Source organism: Malus sylvestris, chromosome 4 (assembly GCF_916048215.2).
Source record: "Malus sylvestris chromosome 4, drMalSylv7.2, whole genome shotgun sequence".
In the NCBI taxonomy this organism is placed as follows: domain Eukaryota; kingdom Viridiplantae; phylum Streptophyta; class Magnoliopsida; order Rosales; family Rosaceae; genus Malus; species Malus sylvestris.
Genome location: NC_062263.1, coordinates 29,980,674 through 30,000,145, shown reverse-complemented (window position 1 = coordinate 30,000,145; position 19,472 = coordinate 29,980,674). Strand labels below are relative to the sequence as shown.

Here is a 19,472-nt window from a genome sequence, read left to right as displayed (position 1 = left end):
TCCAGAATCAACCAAACTTATCTACCATGGTGTGAAATTGTATGTCAGCGTTAAGTGCTAACTAATTTGTAAGTTAATACATTGTTCACCGCTTATTTGAGTTCACTCCATAATTTAATTATAATATGCAATTCATATTTGAGTTTTTCTTCAAAGATAATCTTAGCAGGTCATTTAGTACTATAATTTAGTAATATTCTTCTTTACTTGTGAGTATGTTCGAATCTCATAAACAATGAGGCCGCAACTAATTTATTCTCCCGCCTCCTTAATGTAAACATAACTTCGTATAAAAAAATATCTTAGCAAAAAATCACCCTAATCTCAAATAAAAAATCATTTAGCTATTTTAATTTTTGTCGTGAACATTTCATTATTTCACATATCGTGAAGCGATCTTAAATAAATAGTTAATATTCGTATTTTTGTTTAAAAAAAAAAGGATCAACAAGTGGCATCACCACGGCAATCCATCTTTTCAGGGATTGTGAAAACTCACATATACATTTCAACCTTTCATGGCCACCATTGTGTTATTCACCAACGCTAGAAATCGGACACAGAACGTGTCATATCGAATACGAACCTGAAATTTGTCATCAACCACTAAAATATCGTATCAACCTACTTACTGACTAAGAACTACTATAATTCCATATCTCGATTCATGCAGTGTGATGCCCACAATTTCATTGATTCCCTCCTCCATCTTGATTTGATAAAATGGATGGATGAATGATTAGTGGTGGTGGCGGCGGCCGTGGCGGTGGCGCTTTAGCTTTAGTGGCTTTTGTTTTTTGGCATATCAGCATGTGGGGGCACCTAACTTTGTAATCATGCACCCTCTCTCCCTTATTATTTTAGGACTCATATTTTCTGATTTCTGTGTCAATAATAATATGACAAATAATTTGATTGAATTAAATCCTTTTCTTTTCACATGGCCTCCAGCCTCGTCATGTTTTTATGCTTCTTCAATTATTATCTATCTTCTTCCATCCCACAATTGCAATTCAATTATTTATTTTTATTTTTTTAGATTTATGATTAAATAATTGCAATCAGCCAGATGAATGCATGTGAAGTTATGGAAGTGACTGGAATTTGGAGGTCCCTCTCCCTCTCTCTCCTCTCTCTTTCTCTCTCTGGAGATGAAGAAAGTTCCAAGTTGTCTATCTTCTAATGTTTTTGCACCTTTTTAACATGGAGAGATTCTCATATGCTCAAATTAATCATGTCCATTACCAATTAAACAACTCACTTCATTCTCTATTTCATTAATCATTTAACCCATAAATAATATTAATTCAACCCTTAATTTCATAGTTTAGTGATTTTCGCACTCCCGTTTTCCACTTCTATACTCATCTCTTTATTTTTATCAGCTGATTCTCTTTTCATTTCCTTATTTTTCTTCTTTTTTATAAAGGGGACCAACTGGTGGCTTTGTTGCGGCAGTCCACTCTCTAAAGGGTTGGAAGACTCACTAAGGCATTTCAATCTCCCCTTAGCACCATTGTGTGTTGCTCTAACCTCAGGAATTGAACTTAAGACGTGTTGTGTGGGATATGAACCTGTAATTCGTCCCTAACTATTAGCTCACGCTGTAGTGATTAGCTGATTCTCTTTTCATTCATTCAGTCCAAATGTATAATAGCATAAGAAGGTACGAAAGTTACTTATTTTTCACAAACAGATTCGTGAAACAAACTAGGAATTAAAATACTACAAAGCAAATGAATAATGTCATGATTTGCCAAGTAATCATGAAAAAAAAAAAACGAACTGTTTCCTAAACTTAACAGAAGATCAAAGTACAAATTTTCGAGAAAAATTATAGTTAATAATTAATAAATAATGCCTGTCGAGTTGACTAATGACGAATTATAAGAAGAATAATGGAAGTAAGTATCATCTGTAAAACACATTCTCTCCATGTTTTGCTGTCTGGGAGATTTCCAATACCTCCAAACCTCGACAGTCATTCACTCATTAGCTTCCAAGAACTCCATATAATTTAGCTGCTGTAGATCCCAAGAACCCACGCATTCACAATAAGTTAATCCCCCATCTGTCATTAGTTAATCAAATCCAAAACGAATTTCTTGACACTCTCTTACTCCCTGAGAAAATGCCACCGTTCTGATAAGAGGAGGAACGGAACATATAGAAGAACAACAAAAATGTCAACCCTCTTGGTGTTCTTCTACTGTTTCGCTGCCACCACTCTTGTTTTTGCTCAAACCGGGCAGAATGTGGAGTGGTCGACCTTACTTTCGATCAAAGCTAGTCTCGTTGATCCAACCGGCGGCCTCAATGGTTGGAAAATGCCGAGCAACGCAGTTGAGGGAGGTTCGCCACATTGCAACTGGACCGGAGTTTGGTGCAACTCAAAAGGGTTCGTAGAGAAGCTGGACATCTCCAACATGAACCTCAGCGGCCATGTTTCCGATCACATTCAAGGCTTGCGCAGTCTTTCGATCCTCAACATATCTTGCAACGCGTTTGAAACATCATTGCCAAGGATGATAACCAATCTTACGTCGCTGAAGAGCATTGACGTGAGCCAAAACAACTTTGTTGGCGAGTTTCCAACGGGTTTTGGAAGGGCTTCAGGACTCACATCAGTCAATGCATCGAGCAACAACTTCTCAGGATTTCTTCCTGATGATCTTGGTTACGCAACATCTCTCGAAATCCTGGATTTCAGAGGGAGCTTCCTTGAAGGTTCGATCCCTACATCTTACAAGAACCTGCAGAAGCTGAAGTTTCTTGGCCTATCTGGCAACAATCTCACCGGAAACCTTCCAAGAGAACTCGGGCAGCTTTCATCACTAGAGACTATTATTCTCGGATACAACGCTTTTGAAGGCGAAATCCCAGCGGAGTTTGGCAACCTCACCAATCTTCAGTATCTTGACTTGGCAGTTGGCAGTCTCAGCGGCCAAATTCCACCTGAATTGAGTAGACTGCAAAAACTCACCACAGTTTATTTGTACAAAAACAATTTCACAGGAAAAATCCCATCAGATTTCGGTAACATTACATCGCTAGCGTTCTTGGATCTCTCCGATAATCAGATTTCCGGAGAGATTCCTGCAGAGCTTGCACAATTGACGAATCTGCAGCTTCTGAACTTAATGTGCAATAAGCTCACAGGTTCAGTTCCTGCCAACCTCGGCAAGTTAACCAAGTTAGAGGTACTTGAGCTGTGGAAGAACTCGTTGACAGGTCCTCTGCCAACAAACCTTGGAAGGAATTCCCCGTTGCAATGGTTAGACGTGTCATCGAACTCATTGTCCGGTGATCTCCCACCAGGTTTGTGTGATTCCGGCAATCTCACTAAACTCATCCTGTTCAACAACTCCTTCTCCGGTCCAATCCCAGTAAGGCTTTCGACATGTTTGTCATTGGTTCGTGTTCGTATGCAAAACAATCTTATTTCGGGATCCATTCCGGTTGGTCTGGGAAATCTTCCAATTCTTCAGAGGCTAGAATTGGCGAAAAACAATCTTACTGGCCAAATTCCTGTTGACATTACTATGTCTGCGTCTCTTTCCTTCATCGATGTCTCTTGGAACCACCTCGAATCATCTCTTCCCTCGAGTATCCTTTCGCTTCCTAACCTTCAAACTTTCATGGCTTCCAATAACAACTTGCAAGGCAAGCTACCGGACCAGTTCCAAGACTGTCCGTCACTCTCAGTCCTCGACATTTCAAACAACCACATCTCCGGAAAAATTCCAGAGAGCATAGCTTCTTGCGAGAAGCTGGTGAACCTGAACCTCAGAAACAACCAGTTCAACGGGGAAATCCCTCAATCAATAGCGACAATGCATACATTGTCAGTTCTCGACCTGTCCAACAATTCTTTGGTAGGTCAAATCCCGGAAAGTTTCGGAAGCTCACCAGCCTTGGAGATGCTTAACTTGTCTTACAACAGGCTTGAAGGTCCAGTACCTGCAAATGGTATCCTAATGACCCTAAACCCTAACGATCTCCTAGGCAATGCCGGTCTTTGCGGAGGCATACTTCCACCGTGCTCTCACAGTTTAGCTGCGACAGCAGCTCCTATTCGGAATATGCACATCAAACACATCCTTACTGGATTCATCGTTGGAATCTCAGTAATTTTGACTGTGGGAACCGCGTTTCTTGCAGGGAGATGGATGTATCGGAAATGGTACTTGTATAACAGCTTCGACAGTTGGTTTAACAAGGCCAATCAAGAGTGGCCTTGGAGGTTAGTAGCATTTCAGAGAATTAACTTCACAAGTGCTGACATTCTGGCTTGCATACAAGAATCGAATATCATTGGCATGGGCGGGAGCGGAGTTGTTTACAAGGCGGAAATCCATCGACCCCATTCGGTTGTAGCAGTTAAGAAGCTATGGAGACCGGGGACAGACGTTGAAAGTGGTGATGATGATCTGTTTGGAGAAGTGAACCTCCTCGGCAGGCTCCGGCATAGAAATATTGTTCGGTTGCTAGGGTACCTTCATAACGAAAGCGACGTTGTGATGATATACGAGTTCATGCCGAACGGGAACCTCGGGACTGCATTGCATGGAAATCAAGCCGGAAAGTTGCTGGTCGACTGGGTTTCGAGGTATAACATAGCAGTGGGTGTTGCACAAGGTCTGAACTATCTCCACCACGACTGTCAGCCGCCAGTTATTCACCGAGATATCAAATCGAACAACATTCTGCTGGATGCAAACCTTGACGCCAGAGTGGCGGATTTCGGGCTAGCAAGGATGATGATCCACAAGAACGAGACAGTTTCAATGGTGGCGGGATCTTACGGATACATTGCACCTGGTATGTTAATTACCAGAATACGGTTTTACTGTCAAAAACTAGTTAACCATGTTAATATGAACTTTATTCTCTCTTCTATTGTTAACAGAATACGGATACGCATTGAAGGTAGACGAAAAGACTGACATCTACAGCTACGGCGTAGTTCTGTTAGAGCTTCTAACCGGAAAGATGCCGGTAGACCCTGCGTTCGGGGAATCTGTGGATATCGTGGAGTGGGTTCGAAGGAAGATGAGGACCAAGAGAGCCTTAGAAGAAACACTGGATCCTAGCATAGCCGGTGAATGCATGCATGTTCAAGAAGAAATGCTTCTCGTCCTCCGAATCGCGCTTGTCTGTACGGCAAAGCTCCCGAAAGACAGGCCTTCCATGAGAGACATAATAACAATGCTCGGAGAGGCGAAACCGAGGAGGAAAAGCATTTGTGAGAGTAGAAGCCAGAAAATTGGCAAGGAGAAGCCTATATTCAGCACCTCACCAGTCATGGGTCTTCTGTAGGAACTCGTTCTGCAGGGGTTTTCTTCGTATTTTATTTTCGTTCGTGTAAATGTATTTTTTCTGTTCTTTCGACTAATTTATACTGCGCATTCATAGCAAGATACAACGATGAACATTCAACGAAAAAGAATTACATTGTGTTAAATCGAAAATTCTACGTACCTCCAGCAATTGCAACCAAGCGGTACCTTTATGCAGTTTGCGTTAATTCAAGGTTCGAAAGAGGGGGTATACATGAGCTCACATATGTTCGTTGTCCTGACGGATAAACACAATAACAAACCGAAGACATGCTTTCGAAATGTATCTTTCTATTAACAATTCTAATCACATGCTAATGAAAAATGGTGGTTGAGAAGGAAAAATGTTTGCCTCTTCCCAAGCTATAACTATGTCCTCTATAACTGGCTCACATCTCCCATACCGAAAAAACAGAAAACGAAGGGCATGAAACGTGAGGACAATAAAGACCACATTGCACCGCAAGCAAGCAGCGAATCTCATTGTAAATAGGACGGATGTTACCTTCGAGCCAAAAATAGGAATTGGTTCTACAGCTATCTATTCCTCGGAAATCTATTCTGCTGCGCTTAAAAGAGCTGTTCCTGATGCACTCCCACCTTCGAGAAAGCTGCCAGACAGTGGCTGGAAAGAACAAAGACAATAACAAAATGAAAGAGAGAGACTCGTTACGTTTTATAAGATGTTAGTGTTTTTAGATTTTCAGAAAACTCTTTATTTAGGTATTATAAATGAGCAGAACTTCTAACAACGAATTTGACAGACAAAAACTTCATACAATAAGCAAAAAGGAAATTCAAAACTTGCACCATCAGAAGCACGTAACTACTAACAGATTAGATATACCTCCCTATCATGAGATCCAGAAAGGAAAAAGGGCTCTTTTTCCCGAACACCTCCATTTTCTTCAAAAATTCTTTGCAAATCCTGCCATTACCAAGAAGAGTCTATCTCAAAATGAAGCAATAAATAGATGTCACTCATAGTTTGCAGATATCACACAACAAAGTCAACGAACATAGATATATGGAGATTAAATTTACTGGATAAAAGGAGACTCGACTACCAGTCGAATTAAGAGAGATGCCAATTGAAAATCAATACAGATATTTTACCTTTCCAGTCAAGATTTCAAACTCAAGCAACTCATCAACTATTTTTTCAAGAACTCGACGATTTTTGTGAAGCATTTCTTGCGCTTTATAATATGCTAAATCGTATATCTGTAAGAAGAATATGATTCTAGTAAGTTAGACCAGCCAATACATCACTAATTGATTAGTAAGCAATAAGAGTTACGGTCGTTCAGACCTTTTCAACTTTGGCTGCCATCTCATACTCATGGTTGTTCCCCATGCTTAAAGCAGTAGACTAAGCCAATGAAAACATGTAACATATCAAAAAGCCTATCAAACCCTTAAAGCAGATAAAAACAATTAGGGCTTAAATAATGGGACTTTTAGAAGTGCGAAGAAAATATCGCCACTTGCTACCTCATTCTATATCACATGACCAACTTCTAAATTTAAAGAAAGAAGAATACCGCATTCGTGCGATAATATATTGCCGGACTATCATCAGGCCCCCAACCATACTGAATGACCATCCGTGTAGCTATCTGTTGCAAAAGGAGGGAAGACAAAAAACAGAAAAGTGAGTTATGGTTGCATATCCTAGAGATAGTTTTTGCTTAGTACAGATTGAGAAGCACAAAGAAGAGAAAAAATCAACCTCCTGTGACTGCGTTAACTCTGAAGAAGAAAGAAAGTTCTCTTCCCCAAAAGGCAGTAGCATTTGTGATGCAACATGTGAACCAAAACAAAATACAAGCTTCTTTTCAAGATATGATCTTGATTCAGAATTCGCGCTCCTGGACCCTTCATTTTTCACCTTGGTTATTTTTGTGCATCCGATTCCCTGTAAAAAGAAGCTTAAATTTCTCCACAGTTTTCCCAGGTCGAATTCCATAAGTTGAACAACTTTGTTTTTTCCAGTAACTACAACTATAGCATATAAATTAACACATGAGGAGGCGTCAATTAATAAAACATTCAAAATCAAGTAGCAACACCTTCGCTCAGTCGAGGTAAGCTGCCTGTAACTAATACCTCAATTAACAATAGATGCAAACATTCATTGAGAGATCTAAAACCATGATGATTAAGAGGACAAACCTGCCAAGACAATGGCTCCAGCCATATATTATCGACTACATCGAAGTTTGGCAATAGAAGGGCAATGAGACCACGACCAGCAGCCCAAACAGCATGTGGGAACTTGGTATCCCTTGTCCACTGGAAAACCAATTAACATATATTAATTCACTCATATATAAATACAAGCTTCCATCAAAGATAAACAATGAACTTATTTAATTAGGTACCTCAAGAGGAGGGTTTAGAAGTTCGATTCCATTGGTTATCTGACCATATGGCTCCATCAGATCAACCACACTCTGCAGATCTTCTTTAGTCAATGCTAGCCCTAGATGATTCACCAGCATTTTACTTAGCTTTTTGCCAATTTTGGTTTTCCTCACCCATTCAGGAATGAAAGTGCTGAAAGTCTGCAAGAACAAGCAATAACACCATTTCATTTAGGAAACTGCATATGAAAATGACATGAATTGCCATCCGCCCCCACCACTAAAACAACTAAAACTGAAACGCATAACTGAAGGTGGCCCAGCCCAGTAGATCCCTTCTCCTATAGAAACACGAGAAAAGATCCTGAGGGGTGATGCCCCCTTGCATTTGTAGCGTGAGTAATAAGCACTCTAGGCCTTGAGTTGATACAAACAACAACAAAGCCTTGAGTGATTAAGAAATAAATATTACTAGACGGCCACCCTACAGACAAAAATTGAGTAATAGTAAAACAAAGATAAATAGACAAAACAGGAGACAATATAAAGCATGTGGTCAATACACAGTCAACCAGATGATACATGCGTGCTTTCTGTCAAAGATAATGAGAGAACGGTATCAATTGATTCTTACCGCAAACCAACTACAGTAGCTCAGAAGTTCATCTGTATCAAGAAACTTGCTCCTAAAAGCGCTACCTTCCAAGGACGCAGGCACCAGCTTTAATTCTATAGGTCGCAAAAGACCTGTCTTTTCAGCAACCTGAAGGCAGAGAATGTTGAAATGTAAAGTGCAAATTACTAGAAAAGGATTTAAGAATAAATATGATGGCATATAATAAGGAAACAAGTTCCCAACCCACAAAGGAAACTTATCCACCTTAACAATGGCTTTAGTATGAGAACAAATAAGATAAGAAACTGATTCAGCAATTACCTTTCTCCAGTCTACAAAATCAATTAGTTCACTATCCATTGTTTCTTTTGCAGCCATATGTAATATCTTCTCCCTTTCTGCTTGAGTTGGCCTTTGAAGATGAAATACTCTATCCATGCGACCAGGGCGCTGTAAGGCCTCATCAATTTGCTTGAGATTACCAGTAGTAGCCATCAATACAACCCCATCTTGTTTCTCAAACCTGCAGAAAGTGTAGAATAAATTGCAGATCGTTCCTAAAATTACTATGAACACAGTTCAAATCATGCAAAAAGGACACTCAACTCTATACAAAATACCCATAAAGAATTATATATAACCCTACTGTCAACTAAAAGCAGCCATGAGTGTTGGATGGCTAGTGAAGTTAGGCTAGTCAACTTTCTTTATGTAAATTAGGCAAGTTAGGTAAGTTAGGCAAGTTAGGCAAGTTAGGCAAGTTAGGCAAAGTTAGGTCCTATGTCTTCTTTCTTTCCCTATATATATGTTCATCTTGTAATGAGAAATAATCATCTAATATATCAAGAAATTAACTCTATTTTGGCATGGTATCAGAGCCATTCTGATCCAAACAGAGTTTCTATTCTGATTCACTTACTGGCACTACTGCCATCTACCCAATAAGACCTGCTATTCTGCAGGTCTTCTACTTTCATACCAACCCAATCTTACTCTTTTTTCATTTGGCCATATCTACCAACATTATTACCCATATCCAGCTTGTTGACCATACATATTCCGCTGCATCTTTTCCCATATTCTTCCCATTTGCAGTATCTCTGCAAAACCCAGAAATCTTTCCACAAAAAAAATATACTACCCAATACCCCATAAGCCATACCCGTTGGAAAAATATACTACCCAATACCCCATAAGCCATACCCGTTGGAATCACCCAACAAATTTACCCATAACCTCTGAGGCAGTAATAATGGGTGACTCCAAGACCACTGTTTCAGCTACTGTTACTCAAAGTGATATGTCTCTACATATCACCCCAGACAAGTTGGATGGGTCCAACTATTCCTCATGGTCCCAAAGTGTCCGCATCTACATCACTGGCAGAGGTAAATGGTCTTATGTCAGTGGAACAAAAATGGCACCAGCAGAAGCTGATGCATTGTATGCTATATGGGAGGAAGAGAATGCCATGGTTCAATCTTGGTTACTCAACTCCATGACCAGAGATGTACGGGCCATTTTTCTCCGACTCTCTACTGCAAAAGATGTTTGGGATGCTGTTACCCAAACTTACTCAATTGAAAAAGATGCATCAAAGTTATACGAACTTCGCCGTCAAGCACTGGCGACTCGCCAGAATGGAGAACCTTTATCTGCATATTATGGTAAACTTCAGCAAATATGGCAAGAAATTGATTTCTTGCGTCCTGGAAAATTGAAGTGCGCTGCTGATATTGCTACCCGAGAGACAGAAATTTCGGAAGAAAGATTGTATGATTTTCTGGCTGGTCTTGATCCTCATTTAGATCATGTTCGCAGTCAAGTTTTGACTCAAACAACTCTGCCTTCTGTTCGTGCTGCTTATGCTCTTGTGAATGCTGAAGCAAGTAGGCAAACCATTATGTTGGTTGGCCCACAAGTGGAAGGATCCGCCATGGTAGCTGCTCCGTCTCGATTTCCCCGTGGAGTCTCCAATTCTCGATTAGGTGGATCCAAAACTGCTGATATAAGGAAGTGTACTTATTGTGACAAGGATAAGCATACTAGAGACACTTGCTTCAAGCTGCATGGATATCCTGATTGGTGGGTTCAAAAGAAGGAAAATCAAAAGGAAAATCAAAAGAAAGGCATTGGTGGATCACAAGCACACCTGACACCAACGCCTTCCATACCTCGGGTGGATCAATCTGCTCACTTAGTTTCTCCAACTACTGCTTCTACTTCCTTAGTCGATGCAGGTAACTTTGGTTTTGCCTTGAACACTACAATTGTTCCTCCCAATAAACCTTGGATCATTGATTCAGGGGCTTCTGACCACATGACCAATAACTCTACATGGTTTGTTTCTCACACTACTCCACCTTTAAATACCGTTAAAGTTGCTAATGGTATTTCTACTCCAGTGCTTGGAGCAGGCTCCATCTCATTAACACCAGGCTTATCTCTCTCATCTGTTTTACATGTTCCTAAACTTTCTCACAATTTGCTTTCCATTGGTAAACTTACAAATCAACTAAACTGTCTTGCCATCTTTTCTCCTACCCATTGTTGGTTTCAGGATATTCGAACGAAAGCATTGATTGGTCATGGTAGATAGAGGGGAGGTCTATACTACTTGGACTTACCACCAGATTGTGAGAAGACAAGTTACAGTTGTCAAGTGGAGGCCAAACAATTTGAAGCTTCTGAAAAAATTTGGTTATGGCACAAAAGATTGGGACACCCTTCCTTTCAGTACCTGCAATATCTATTCCCTTCTTTATTTTCTAAAGTCAAGGTTTCTGATTTCCATTGTGAAACTTGCATTCTTTCTAAAAATCATCGTGTCTCATTTCCTTTAAGTTCCCATAAAAGTAATGTTCCTTTCTCTCTTATTCATTCTGATGTTTGGGGACCATTTCATATTCCTACTTATACTGGTGCTAAATACTTTGTTTCTTTCATTGATGACTGCACTCGAGTTTCTTGGGTATACTTACTAAAAAATAAGAGTGAGGTTATGTCTATTTTTCCAATCTTTCATCAAATGATTCAAACCCAATTTCATGTTAAAATTCAAGTCGTTCGATCTGATAATGGGAAAGAATATTTGAATTATGGACTTGGAACATTTTTTCAACAACACGGTATCATTCATCAAACATCTTGTCCACATACTCCTCAACAGAACGGTATAGCAGAACGTAAAAATCGTCATCTCTTGGATGTGGCTCGCTCTTTATGTTCTGCTATGCACGTTCCTAAACGTTTTTGGGGCGATGCCATTCACACAGCTGTTTTTCTTATCAATCGCATGCCATCACGTGTTCTCCAATTTCAAACACCTATCCAAACCCTTTCCCAATATCATTCTCTTCCTTCACTCCTTCATATTCCTCCAAAAGTGTTTGGTTGTGTCTGCTACGTTCACGTCCCCATGCAAAATCGGGATAAGTTGGATCCTAGAGCCATCAAATGTGTGTTTATTGGCTATTCTGCTACTCAGAAAGGGTATCGATGTTACTATCCTCCCACTGGGAAATTTTTTGTCTCTATGGATGTTACATTTCGGGAACACGAGGCATTTTTTTCAAAAGAAGATTTGGCCACTTCTCTTCAGGGGGAGATATGGAGTAAGGAGGAAGAGAAGTTGCCGCTTGACATTGGTGATGAACACTTGTCTGATGTCGGTGATGGTGCAAATTTGCCTAATGATGAGGCACAAGGTGAAAAAATATTGAAGGTGTATGAGAGGACAAGAAAAAAGGGAGATAAAGAAAAAAGGGATGATGAGATAGACCACCCACAGACAGATCCCCACATTGACCAACTCTCTGACCAATCAGCTGCTACTCGTACGAATTATCCTGAGGTAACCACTCATTCTCCCTCTCTTCAGCCTACTATATTTGATGAGTCCAATCATGAGATTTCATTAAGTGATGATCCAAATGATTCAAATGAACCACATCGTGAGTCTCAGGGTTCTCGTTATCCTATTCGAGAAAATCGAGGGATACCCCCTGTTCGTTATGGTCATTCTTCTACAAAGGGTATTCAATATCCTATATCTAATTTTGTTTCATCTCATCGCTTGTCAGACTCTTATATATCTTTTGCAAACCAATTGTCATCAGTCTCAGTTCCTAATAAGTTACAGGATGCTCTTAAAGATCTAAAATGGAAAAAGGCTATGATTGAAGAGATGGAAGCGCTTCGAAAAAACTCCACTTGGGAACTGGTTGCACTTCCTGAAGGCAAGAAACCTGTTGGGTGTAGATGGGTGTTCACAGTGAAGCATAAAGCTGATGGTTCAGTGGAGAGGTACAAGGCTAGACTGGTAGCCAAAGGTTATACTCAAACCTATGGCATTGATTATCAGGAGACATTTGCTCCGGTAGCAAAGATCAACACTATCAGGGTTCTTATGTCATTGGCAGCAAATCTAGGGTGGCCTCTACGACAGTTTGATGTAAAAAATGCATTTTTACATGGAGACTTGGATGAAGAGGTATACATGGATCTTCCTCCAGGATTCACTACCGCTTGCGATATTGGCAAAGTATGCAGGTTAAGAAAGTCCTTGTATGGATTGAAACAATCACCAAGGGCATGGTTTGGCAGGTTCGCTCAATCAATGAAAAGTTATGGGTTCAAGCAAACTCAAGCTGACCATACCTTATTTCTTAAGCATGATAGAGGTAAACTTACAGCCTTAATTGTTTATGTGGATGATATGGTGGTTACAGGTAATGATGTCGAGGAAATTCAAAAACTTCAAAAGTATCTAGCCAAGGAATTTGAAATGAAGGACTTGGGTACTTTGAAATATTTCTTGGGTATTGAAGTTGCAAGATCAAAGCATGGCATTTTTCTTTCTCAAAAGAAATATGTTATAGACTTATTAACTGAGACTGGGATGTTAGCTTGTAAACCTGCAGACACACCAATTGAGCAAAACCATAGATTGGGAGACTATCATGATCAAGTTCCGGCTAACAAGGAAAGGTACCAAAGATTAGTTGGGAGGTTGATTTATTTGTCTCATACACGACCTGACATAGCCTATGCTGTAAGTGTAGTGAGTCAATTTATGCACAGGCCAAGTGAAGCCCACATGGATGCTGTACAACGCATTATCAGGTATTTGAAGTCTGCCCCTGGAAAAGGCTTGATGTTTTCCAATCACGGACATCAAGAAGTTGAAGGGTACACTGATGCAGATTGGGCTGGGTCAGTAACTGATCGCAGATCGACTTCTGGATACTTTACATTTGTTGGAGGAAATCTAGTTACTTGGCGCAGTAAGAAGCAACATGTAGTGGCTAGATCCAGTGCCGAAGCTGAATTTAGAGGTATGGCACATGGTGTGCAAGAATTGTTATGGCTCAGGACTTTGTTGAGAGAATTAGGTTTTAATTCTGCAAAGCCATCAAAACTTTATTGTGATAACAAAGCTGCCATTAGCATTGCTCATAATCCAGTTCAACATGATCGTACTAAACATGTTGAAGTGGATAGGCACTTTATCAAGGAAAGGTTGGTTGATGGTACCATTAACTTGCCTTATGTGAAGAGTGATGACCAGCTAGCAGATATTTTAACAAAGGCAGTGTCAAGTAGGATTTTCCATCTTTCACTCAGCAAGTTGGGCATTCGAGATATTTACGCACCAACTTGAGGGGGAGTGTCAACTAAAAGCAACCATGAGTATTGGATGGCTAGTGAAGTTAGGCTAGTCAACTTTCTTTATGTAAATTAGGCAAGTTAGGTAAGTTAGGCAAGTTAGGCAAGTTAGGCAAAGTTAGGTCCTATGTCTTCTTTCTTTCCCTATATATATGTTCATCTTGTAATGAGAAATAATCATCTAATATATCAAGAAATTAACTCTATTTTGGCACCTACAAAAGCCCATAAAAGAATGCTAATCAAGGACTGTTAGTCCAATAAACAAAATAAGAGCTGAGAGTTACCCGTCAAGTTCCACAAGCAGTTGATTAATAAAAGCCTCGTGATCCTGATTTTTAGTGTGGATAAATTTTCCACGTACACCAGCAAAGAGGTCAAAATCCTCCACAAATATGATTACAGGTGCCTGAAATGACATAAAGTGCCCCAGCAAAAGATTTAAACATAGAAAGATACAGGAAATTTCCTTCATAATCCACGCAAAGTGACACAGCTAGATAGATAGATGGCTACCAGTTCTCTCGCTGTTTGAAACAGCTCCCTAACATTTGATGCACTTTGCCCAACCCATAGTCCAGCCTCCAACTCTTGAGCTTTAATGTTAACAACAGGCACCTTAGCTTGAGCAGCTATAGCCAGTGCTAGAGATGTCTTTCCTGTTCCCCTCTCCCCTACAATCAGAACCCCCTGCAAATATAAAGAATAAACAATCTCAGGAGCTGATCGACCTCTTAACTAGTACCCAGTACCCACAGTGTCAACAAGCAGAACTGTAATGTATGTATCGGAGATGGATCCTCTATTGAAAAATTGAAGAAAAATAAAAAGAAGAAAGATCAACAGATGCTCGTAGCACCAAGGTAACATTCAAATATCATGTACTATGGCTATGCATTCAGCAAAACTAACATGCTGAAAAATTCTAAAACAAAGTTTGAAAAGCTAGTTACCTATAACAACCTTTTTAATGTAAATTATATAGAATACACTACAGAACATTCTCGAAATAACTACAAATTATATAACATACCCGAGGTGCACGGGCACCCATTTCTTGAAATGCACCAGGATTTTTCAGAAATGCCACAACTTCGTTAATTTCCTCTTTCATGGATTCAATACTGGCGAAGTCCTTCAACGGTATTGGTGGATTCTTCACCCTCTGCAACCAGCCATGGATCTCACCATTTAATTTATCAAAACTCATTTAGTTATAACACACAGAAGAACTTTAAGTTCCAAGTATGAACCTTCATTTGATCGAAAGCCCTTGTTATAGGATCAACACCAGCCTTTTTGTTACCTTTAATTGTCCTCACCCGGTAATTAAGATAATATTTCTGCAAGAGATGAGCAAAAGAGGGGATCAACTAAAGGATGCACAACTATGAAGCTAAACATTATGGTTAAAGATCTTGATATGAATACCACTTCCATGTCAAGAAATAAGAAACCAAAAATTGCTGCTTTTAAAAAAATATTGATCATCAATGGTCACCTAAGTTGTATCCCATTTTCTTTCACAATCTAAAAATGAAAACATAGGATTCATAGAGACTACTCAGACCCCCAAAAGAATCTGATGCTTTAGTTCAACAATATATTCAAGACATTAAAATATTATACAACACTAAGGTTCACAAAGTATTTGAAACACAGCTTTGCAAGTCATTAAGATTATGAAAACGTAATTGCTGGTGCTATTAAGAAATATGTATAGCCTAGCCTCAAATAACGCAAAATAAAATAAGATTGTATATGGCAAGAAACAATAGTACAACGCTCCAACACACAAGCAACAGTTTGATTGTCATAACCATCAAATATAAAGTTGTTAACAGAAAAAGGAAGCAGGCAATACCACTCTCTGCAATTTCCGCATGTTTGGATCTCTGCGTAATGGCCCGTAACCAAGAAATCTGGGAATTTTTCTCTTCATAAAACGAAAGAGATGAAATAAAACATATCCGTATATGGCGCTTCTCACGAGAAACCAAAAATACCATTGGATGTCATCTGTTCTTCTGGATTTATGATTCATTTCTGCCTCAGATTGCCATTTCAAGTACCATGTTGAGTCAACAGCTTGATCAATTTCCTCGGGCCATGCCATCCCCAACTGTATTCTTACCTGTTATAAGAAAAAAAGATAGAAACAAAGAATCATAATCACGTTAGTAAAAAAAAGCAACTAAACAGGTGAGAAATGGAACAAAGAATCATAATCACGTTAGTAAAAAAAAAAGCAACTAAACAGGTGAGAAATGAACATACAGAGTAGGGTAGTATAATCTCCACAAGAGGAAAAACTATTGTCATCATTATGTCGTCATTTATATTTTTGAACTTCTGAAGAACCCAATCTCTTGTATACGATACTGCTCTAGTCTTCCACAATGCATTAAACAATTGATGAGACAGCCTTATGGGCAAGAGAAATTGTTGACGGATATCCAACTCAGAAAGAGGAATCCACATCAGGTGAACAGCAGTTGGAATACCACAGGCAAGCATTTTCATGTACAGCCCATCAAACCCTCCAAAATCTTCAAATAGCATTTCAAATTCCTGGTATGAGAATTTAAAGATTAGAAACATAATTAAAATAGCAAACAGCACGAAAAATTTAACAAAGCATTGCATTACCTTAATGTCAACATAATATTCCTTGTCGTCGCCCTTGAGTGCAATATACATGGCACCCCAATCATGCCTAATTCGGGCATGCTCCACTAGTTTCTTTGACACGGAGAAAGGAACAGCTACTGGATCCATTTCCCATCTATTCTTTTCCTCATTGTACCACGTCTTCGACACCACCCTGTCGCGGTCCAGAAGAATAAGTTCCTGAAATCGACATTTGATAAACAGCATATAACATTAGTCTATCAAACTATACCATATAACTTCACATGAAAGTTAGTCAACCTTTACGTTAACGCAGAAAAATTTACGAAAAAAATGACAACAATGAAGAGGATGCAAAAGCTACCTGTCTCTGGGCCACATACTGTTTACCAAAATCAACATCTTCTAATAGATTTCTTTTAAGGTCTGCCTTAGCATCTTCACGCCACTTCTTCCACCCATGGAACAAATGGAGGCCAGCAGCTTTCGGAACCACAACCTCCTTATCTCCAAACATCCACTTCAATTCAACTTCCGGAAATCCCTTCACCACCTCATCCTCTGGTGTTTTTACAAGAAAACGCTTTTCGCTGCCGAACTTCTTCATATTTTTCCTTATTTGAGCCTCAGTCTTTTTTTGCAGCTCCCTTGATTCTTTAAGGCCTTGTTTTATACGTTTAGCAAAATCCGTCGAATTAAAGAGGGGTCCCGGATCATCAACTTCCACAACATTTGGCAGAATCATTTGCTCCAAATTGTTTCTTTGTGCATTTTCCAAGTCTTTCTGTATATCAGATTTAGAAAGCTTGGTAACCGAGTCTTTTGGCACACTGCAACCACATAACAATTGATACTCACACGATGAAATTGATTACTAATTTTTCTTTTTCCCAAAAGATATTGCTTTCAAAGTTGAAAAAAAAAACATCTAATCAAGCAAAACATTGCGAAATGAGAAAAATATGAATTAGTGTGCAATTTTATCAAAACCACCAGCAAAGAATTATGCATACAGACAGTAAGCAGTACATCAACTAAGATATCAACTAAACTTCGATTAAGTTAATCACTTTCGACATCATATTTCACCAAGAATTACTAATTTACAGGATCAAACATTATACGACTTCCAGTCCAATTCGAATTCATGAACATAAATATGACTGTGTAATGAATACCTCTCAACATTCTTCCTCCTCATTTGGCGGGTAAAACTCTGAACCAACTGCTCACATTCCCTCTCAATAAAACAAAGTTCCCTCACTCCATAACTCAATGCCGCCGTCTCTCTCCTCAAAATCCGATCCTCAATCTCTCCAACCTTCTCCCAAATCCCATTATACTCCTCCTCCAGACTCCCCAGCCTCTCTTCCATCCTCTCCTCCATCTCCTTAGACTTCTCCTCACCCGCATTGCCCGCCAACTTCTCCAATTCCCTCTTCACCTTCACCACCTCGGCCACAACCTCGTCGGACCGCTTCACCAGCCCCTCCTTCTCCCTCCTCAACTCTCGCAGCTCCCCATGGAGCCTACCCAATATCTCGTCCTGCAACTCATCCTTCTTTCCCCTCACCGCTTTCCATGCCGCCTCGACGAGCTTCACATCCCCATTTCCTCCTCTAACCTCATCTACACTCTTCAGCAACACACCCACCGTCTCCAGCAGCCTCTTCGTATACTCCGAGTACTCATATTTCACCTCCTCCTTATCCAAAACCGCCTCCGAAACCAGCGGCGCCGCGACCGCAACACCCCGACCCGCCCGAAACTGCGCAAACCCGAAAACAAAGCAGAACAGCGCCAACACAACCTGCCTGGCAATGCGTTCGGCGGAAAGAGCCGGCCTTTCTTCTTCCCCGGAGCCGACACTCCTGGAAGCTTCAAGAAGGCTAAAAAGGCGGGTATTGCGCGGAATCGAGAGTGGAATTCGCGGGGTTTTCGGGAATTTCGAAGCGAAAGTTTGGATTTTGATGCGGCGGTTTGCGGCGAAGTTTGAGAAGCGGGGATTTCGGGACGGCGCGAAGCAGCTGGGGAGGGGGCGAAGGGCGAGAACGGAGTCCATGGTGACGCGGCTATCGGAAAGGAGTGAAGTTGGAGCTGGAGGTGGAAGCCATTGTTTGTTGGTGTTCGTTTTTCCGGTGGGAAATGGATTGACTAGAAAATGCAGAGGAAGCTGGAGAAGGAGTGAGGAGTGACAACTGAAAGAGGGTTTCAAGTATGGGTCAGCGGCCCAAAAGTATTTGGGTTGTAAGCCCAAATTTTGTCCTGGACAAATAAGGCCCAATATAATCAATTTTGTCATATTTTTAGTAGCACGATAGAAATAGTGAGTCAAATAGTGAGCTGTTACGGAGAGAAGAAATGAGTGAGGATCGAATCTCCACCAAGATACATAAGCATAATTGTTTTCTGCTATTGCAGTAAAGCGTCATTTACCAAATTTATCAAGTTAAATTTTGTAAGAATATCCTTATTTGTGGTAAAAACGAGAAAACTTTATCTATGTTCCTGTATCTCATAACCTTCTTCTGATATGTCCGGTCGATTTCAAGTTTGATTTTGAGCAATCCTAATCTTATAAGACGTGTAAGTTTCTCTTTAAAAGACGAAATTTTCACATTATATGCTCTCTTTTTTTTCTTCTTAAATAAACGAAAATAATCTCAATCGACAAATTTGATGATATATTATAAATTGACCAGTTTCAAAAAATACGGAGTCTCAAAACCAAATTAAAAGTCGAAGAAACAATTCAAAAGAAAATACATGAAGCATTGCTAAAATCCTCCATTATTTGTTGGTGGTGGAATCAATATCAAACTTATGCCGACCATGACATATTGTGTAACGTTT

The 19,472-nt window shown here is 39.9% G+C and overlaps 2 protein-coding genes and 2 long non-coding RNA genes across 4 annotated transcripts; 3 read left to right on the top strand and 1 right to left on the bottom strand.

The window, feature by feature from the left end:
- The first annotated feature begins 1,929 nt into the window (after positions 1-1,929).
- Positions 1,930-5,480, top strand: LOC126618774 (leucine-rich repeat receptor-like protein kinase PXL1). Its single transcript, XM_050286934.1, has 2 exons — positions 1,930-4,821; positions 4,910-5,480. The coding sequence occupies exons 1-2, from the start codon at positions 2,184-2,186 to the stop codon at positions 5,317-5,319; spliced, it is 3,048 nt and encodes a 1,015-aa protein (XP_050142891.1). The 5' UTR covers positions 1,930-2,183; the 3' UTR covers positions 5,320-5,480.
- Positions 5,481-5,610: 130 nt separating this feature from the next.
- LOC126618773 (probable inactive ATP-dependent zinc metalloprotease FTSHI 5, chloroplastic) lies at positions 5,611-18,811 on the bottom strand. Its single transcript, XM_050286933.1, has 19 exons — positions 17,798-18,811; positions 16,984-17,449; positions 16,638-16,838; positions 16,266-16,559; positions 15,853-16,122; positions 15,242-15,331; positions 15,022-15,153; positions 14,505-14,678; positions 14,276-14,397; positions 8,643-8,844; positions 8,340-8,468; positions 7,724-7,906; positions 7,515-7,634; positions 7,072-7,257; positions 6,884-6,958; positions 6,652-6,711; positions 6,456-6,563; positions 6,187-6,267; positions 5,611-5,964 (listed from the first exon to the last, which is right to left on the bottom strand). Exons 1-19 carry the CDS (start codon positions 18,679-18,681, stop codon positions 5,896-5,898), a joined length of 3,846 nt encoding a protein of 1,281 aa, XP_050142890.1. The 5' UTR covers positions 18,682-18,811; the 3' UTR covers positions 5,611-5,895.
- Positions 8,956-14,194, top strand: LOC126618776 (uncharacterized). Its single transcript, XR_007621849.1, has 2 exons — positions 8,956-9,050; positions 14,083-14,194. It is a non-coding gene; the product is annotated as an uncharacterized LOC126618776 (long non-coding RNA).
- LOC126618775 (uncharacterized) lies at positions 10,438-11,273 on the top strand. Its single transcript, XR_007621848.1, has 2 exons — positions 10,438-10,561; positions 10,882-11,273. It is a non-coding gene; the product is annotated as an uncharacterized LOC126618775 (long non-coding RNA).
- Positions 18,812-19,472: the final 661 nt, after the last annotated feature.

Bases quoted from the DNA above. Each gene is read 5' to 3' on its own strand.
- LOC126618774 (XM_050286934.1), top strand. From the start codon at position 2,184: ATGTCAACCCTCTTGGTGTTCTTCTACTGTTTCGCTGCCACCACTCTT. The intron at 4,822-4,909 runs GTATGTTAATTA...TATTGTTAACAG, and splicing joins TTACGGATACATTGCACCTG to AATACGGATACGCATTGAAG.
- LOC126618773 (XM_050286933.1), bottom strand. From the start codon at position 18,681: ATGGACTCCGTTCTCGCCCTTCGCCCCCTCCCCAGCTGCTTCGCGCCG. The intron at 15,332-15,852 runs GTATTGCCTGCT...CATCTCTTGCAG, and splicing joins TGCGGAAATTGCAGAGAGTG to AAATATTATCTTAATTACCG. The intron at 8,469-8,642 runs GTAATTGCTGAA...CTCTGCCTTCAG, and splicing joins ATTTTGTAGACTGGAGAAAG to GTTGCTGAAAAGACAGGTCT.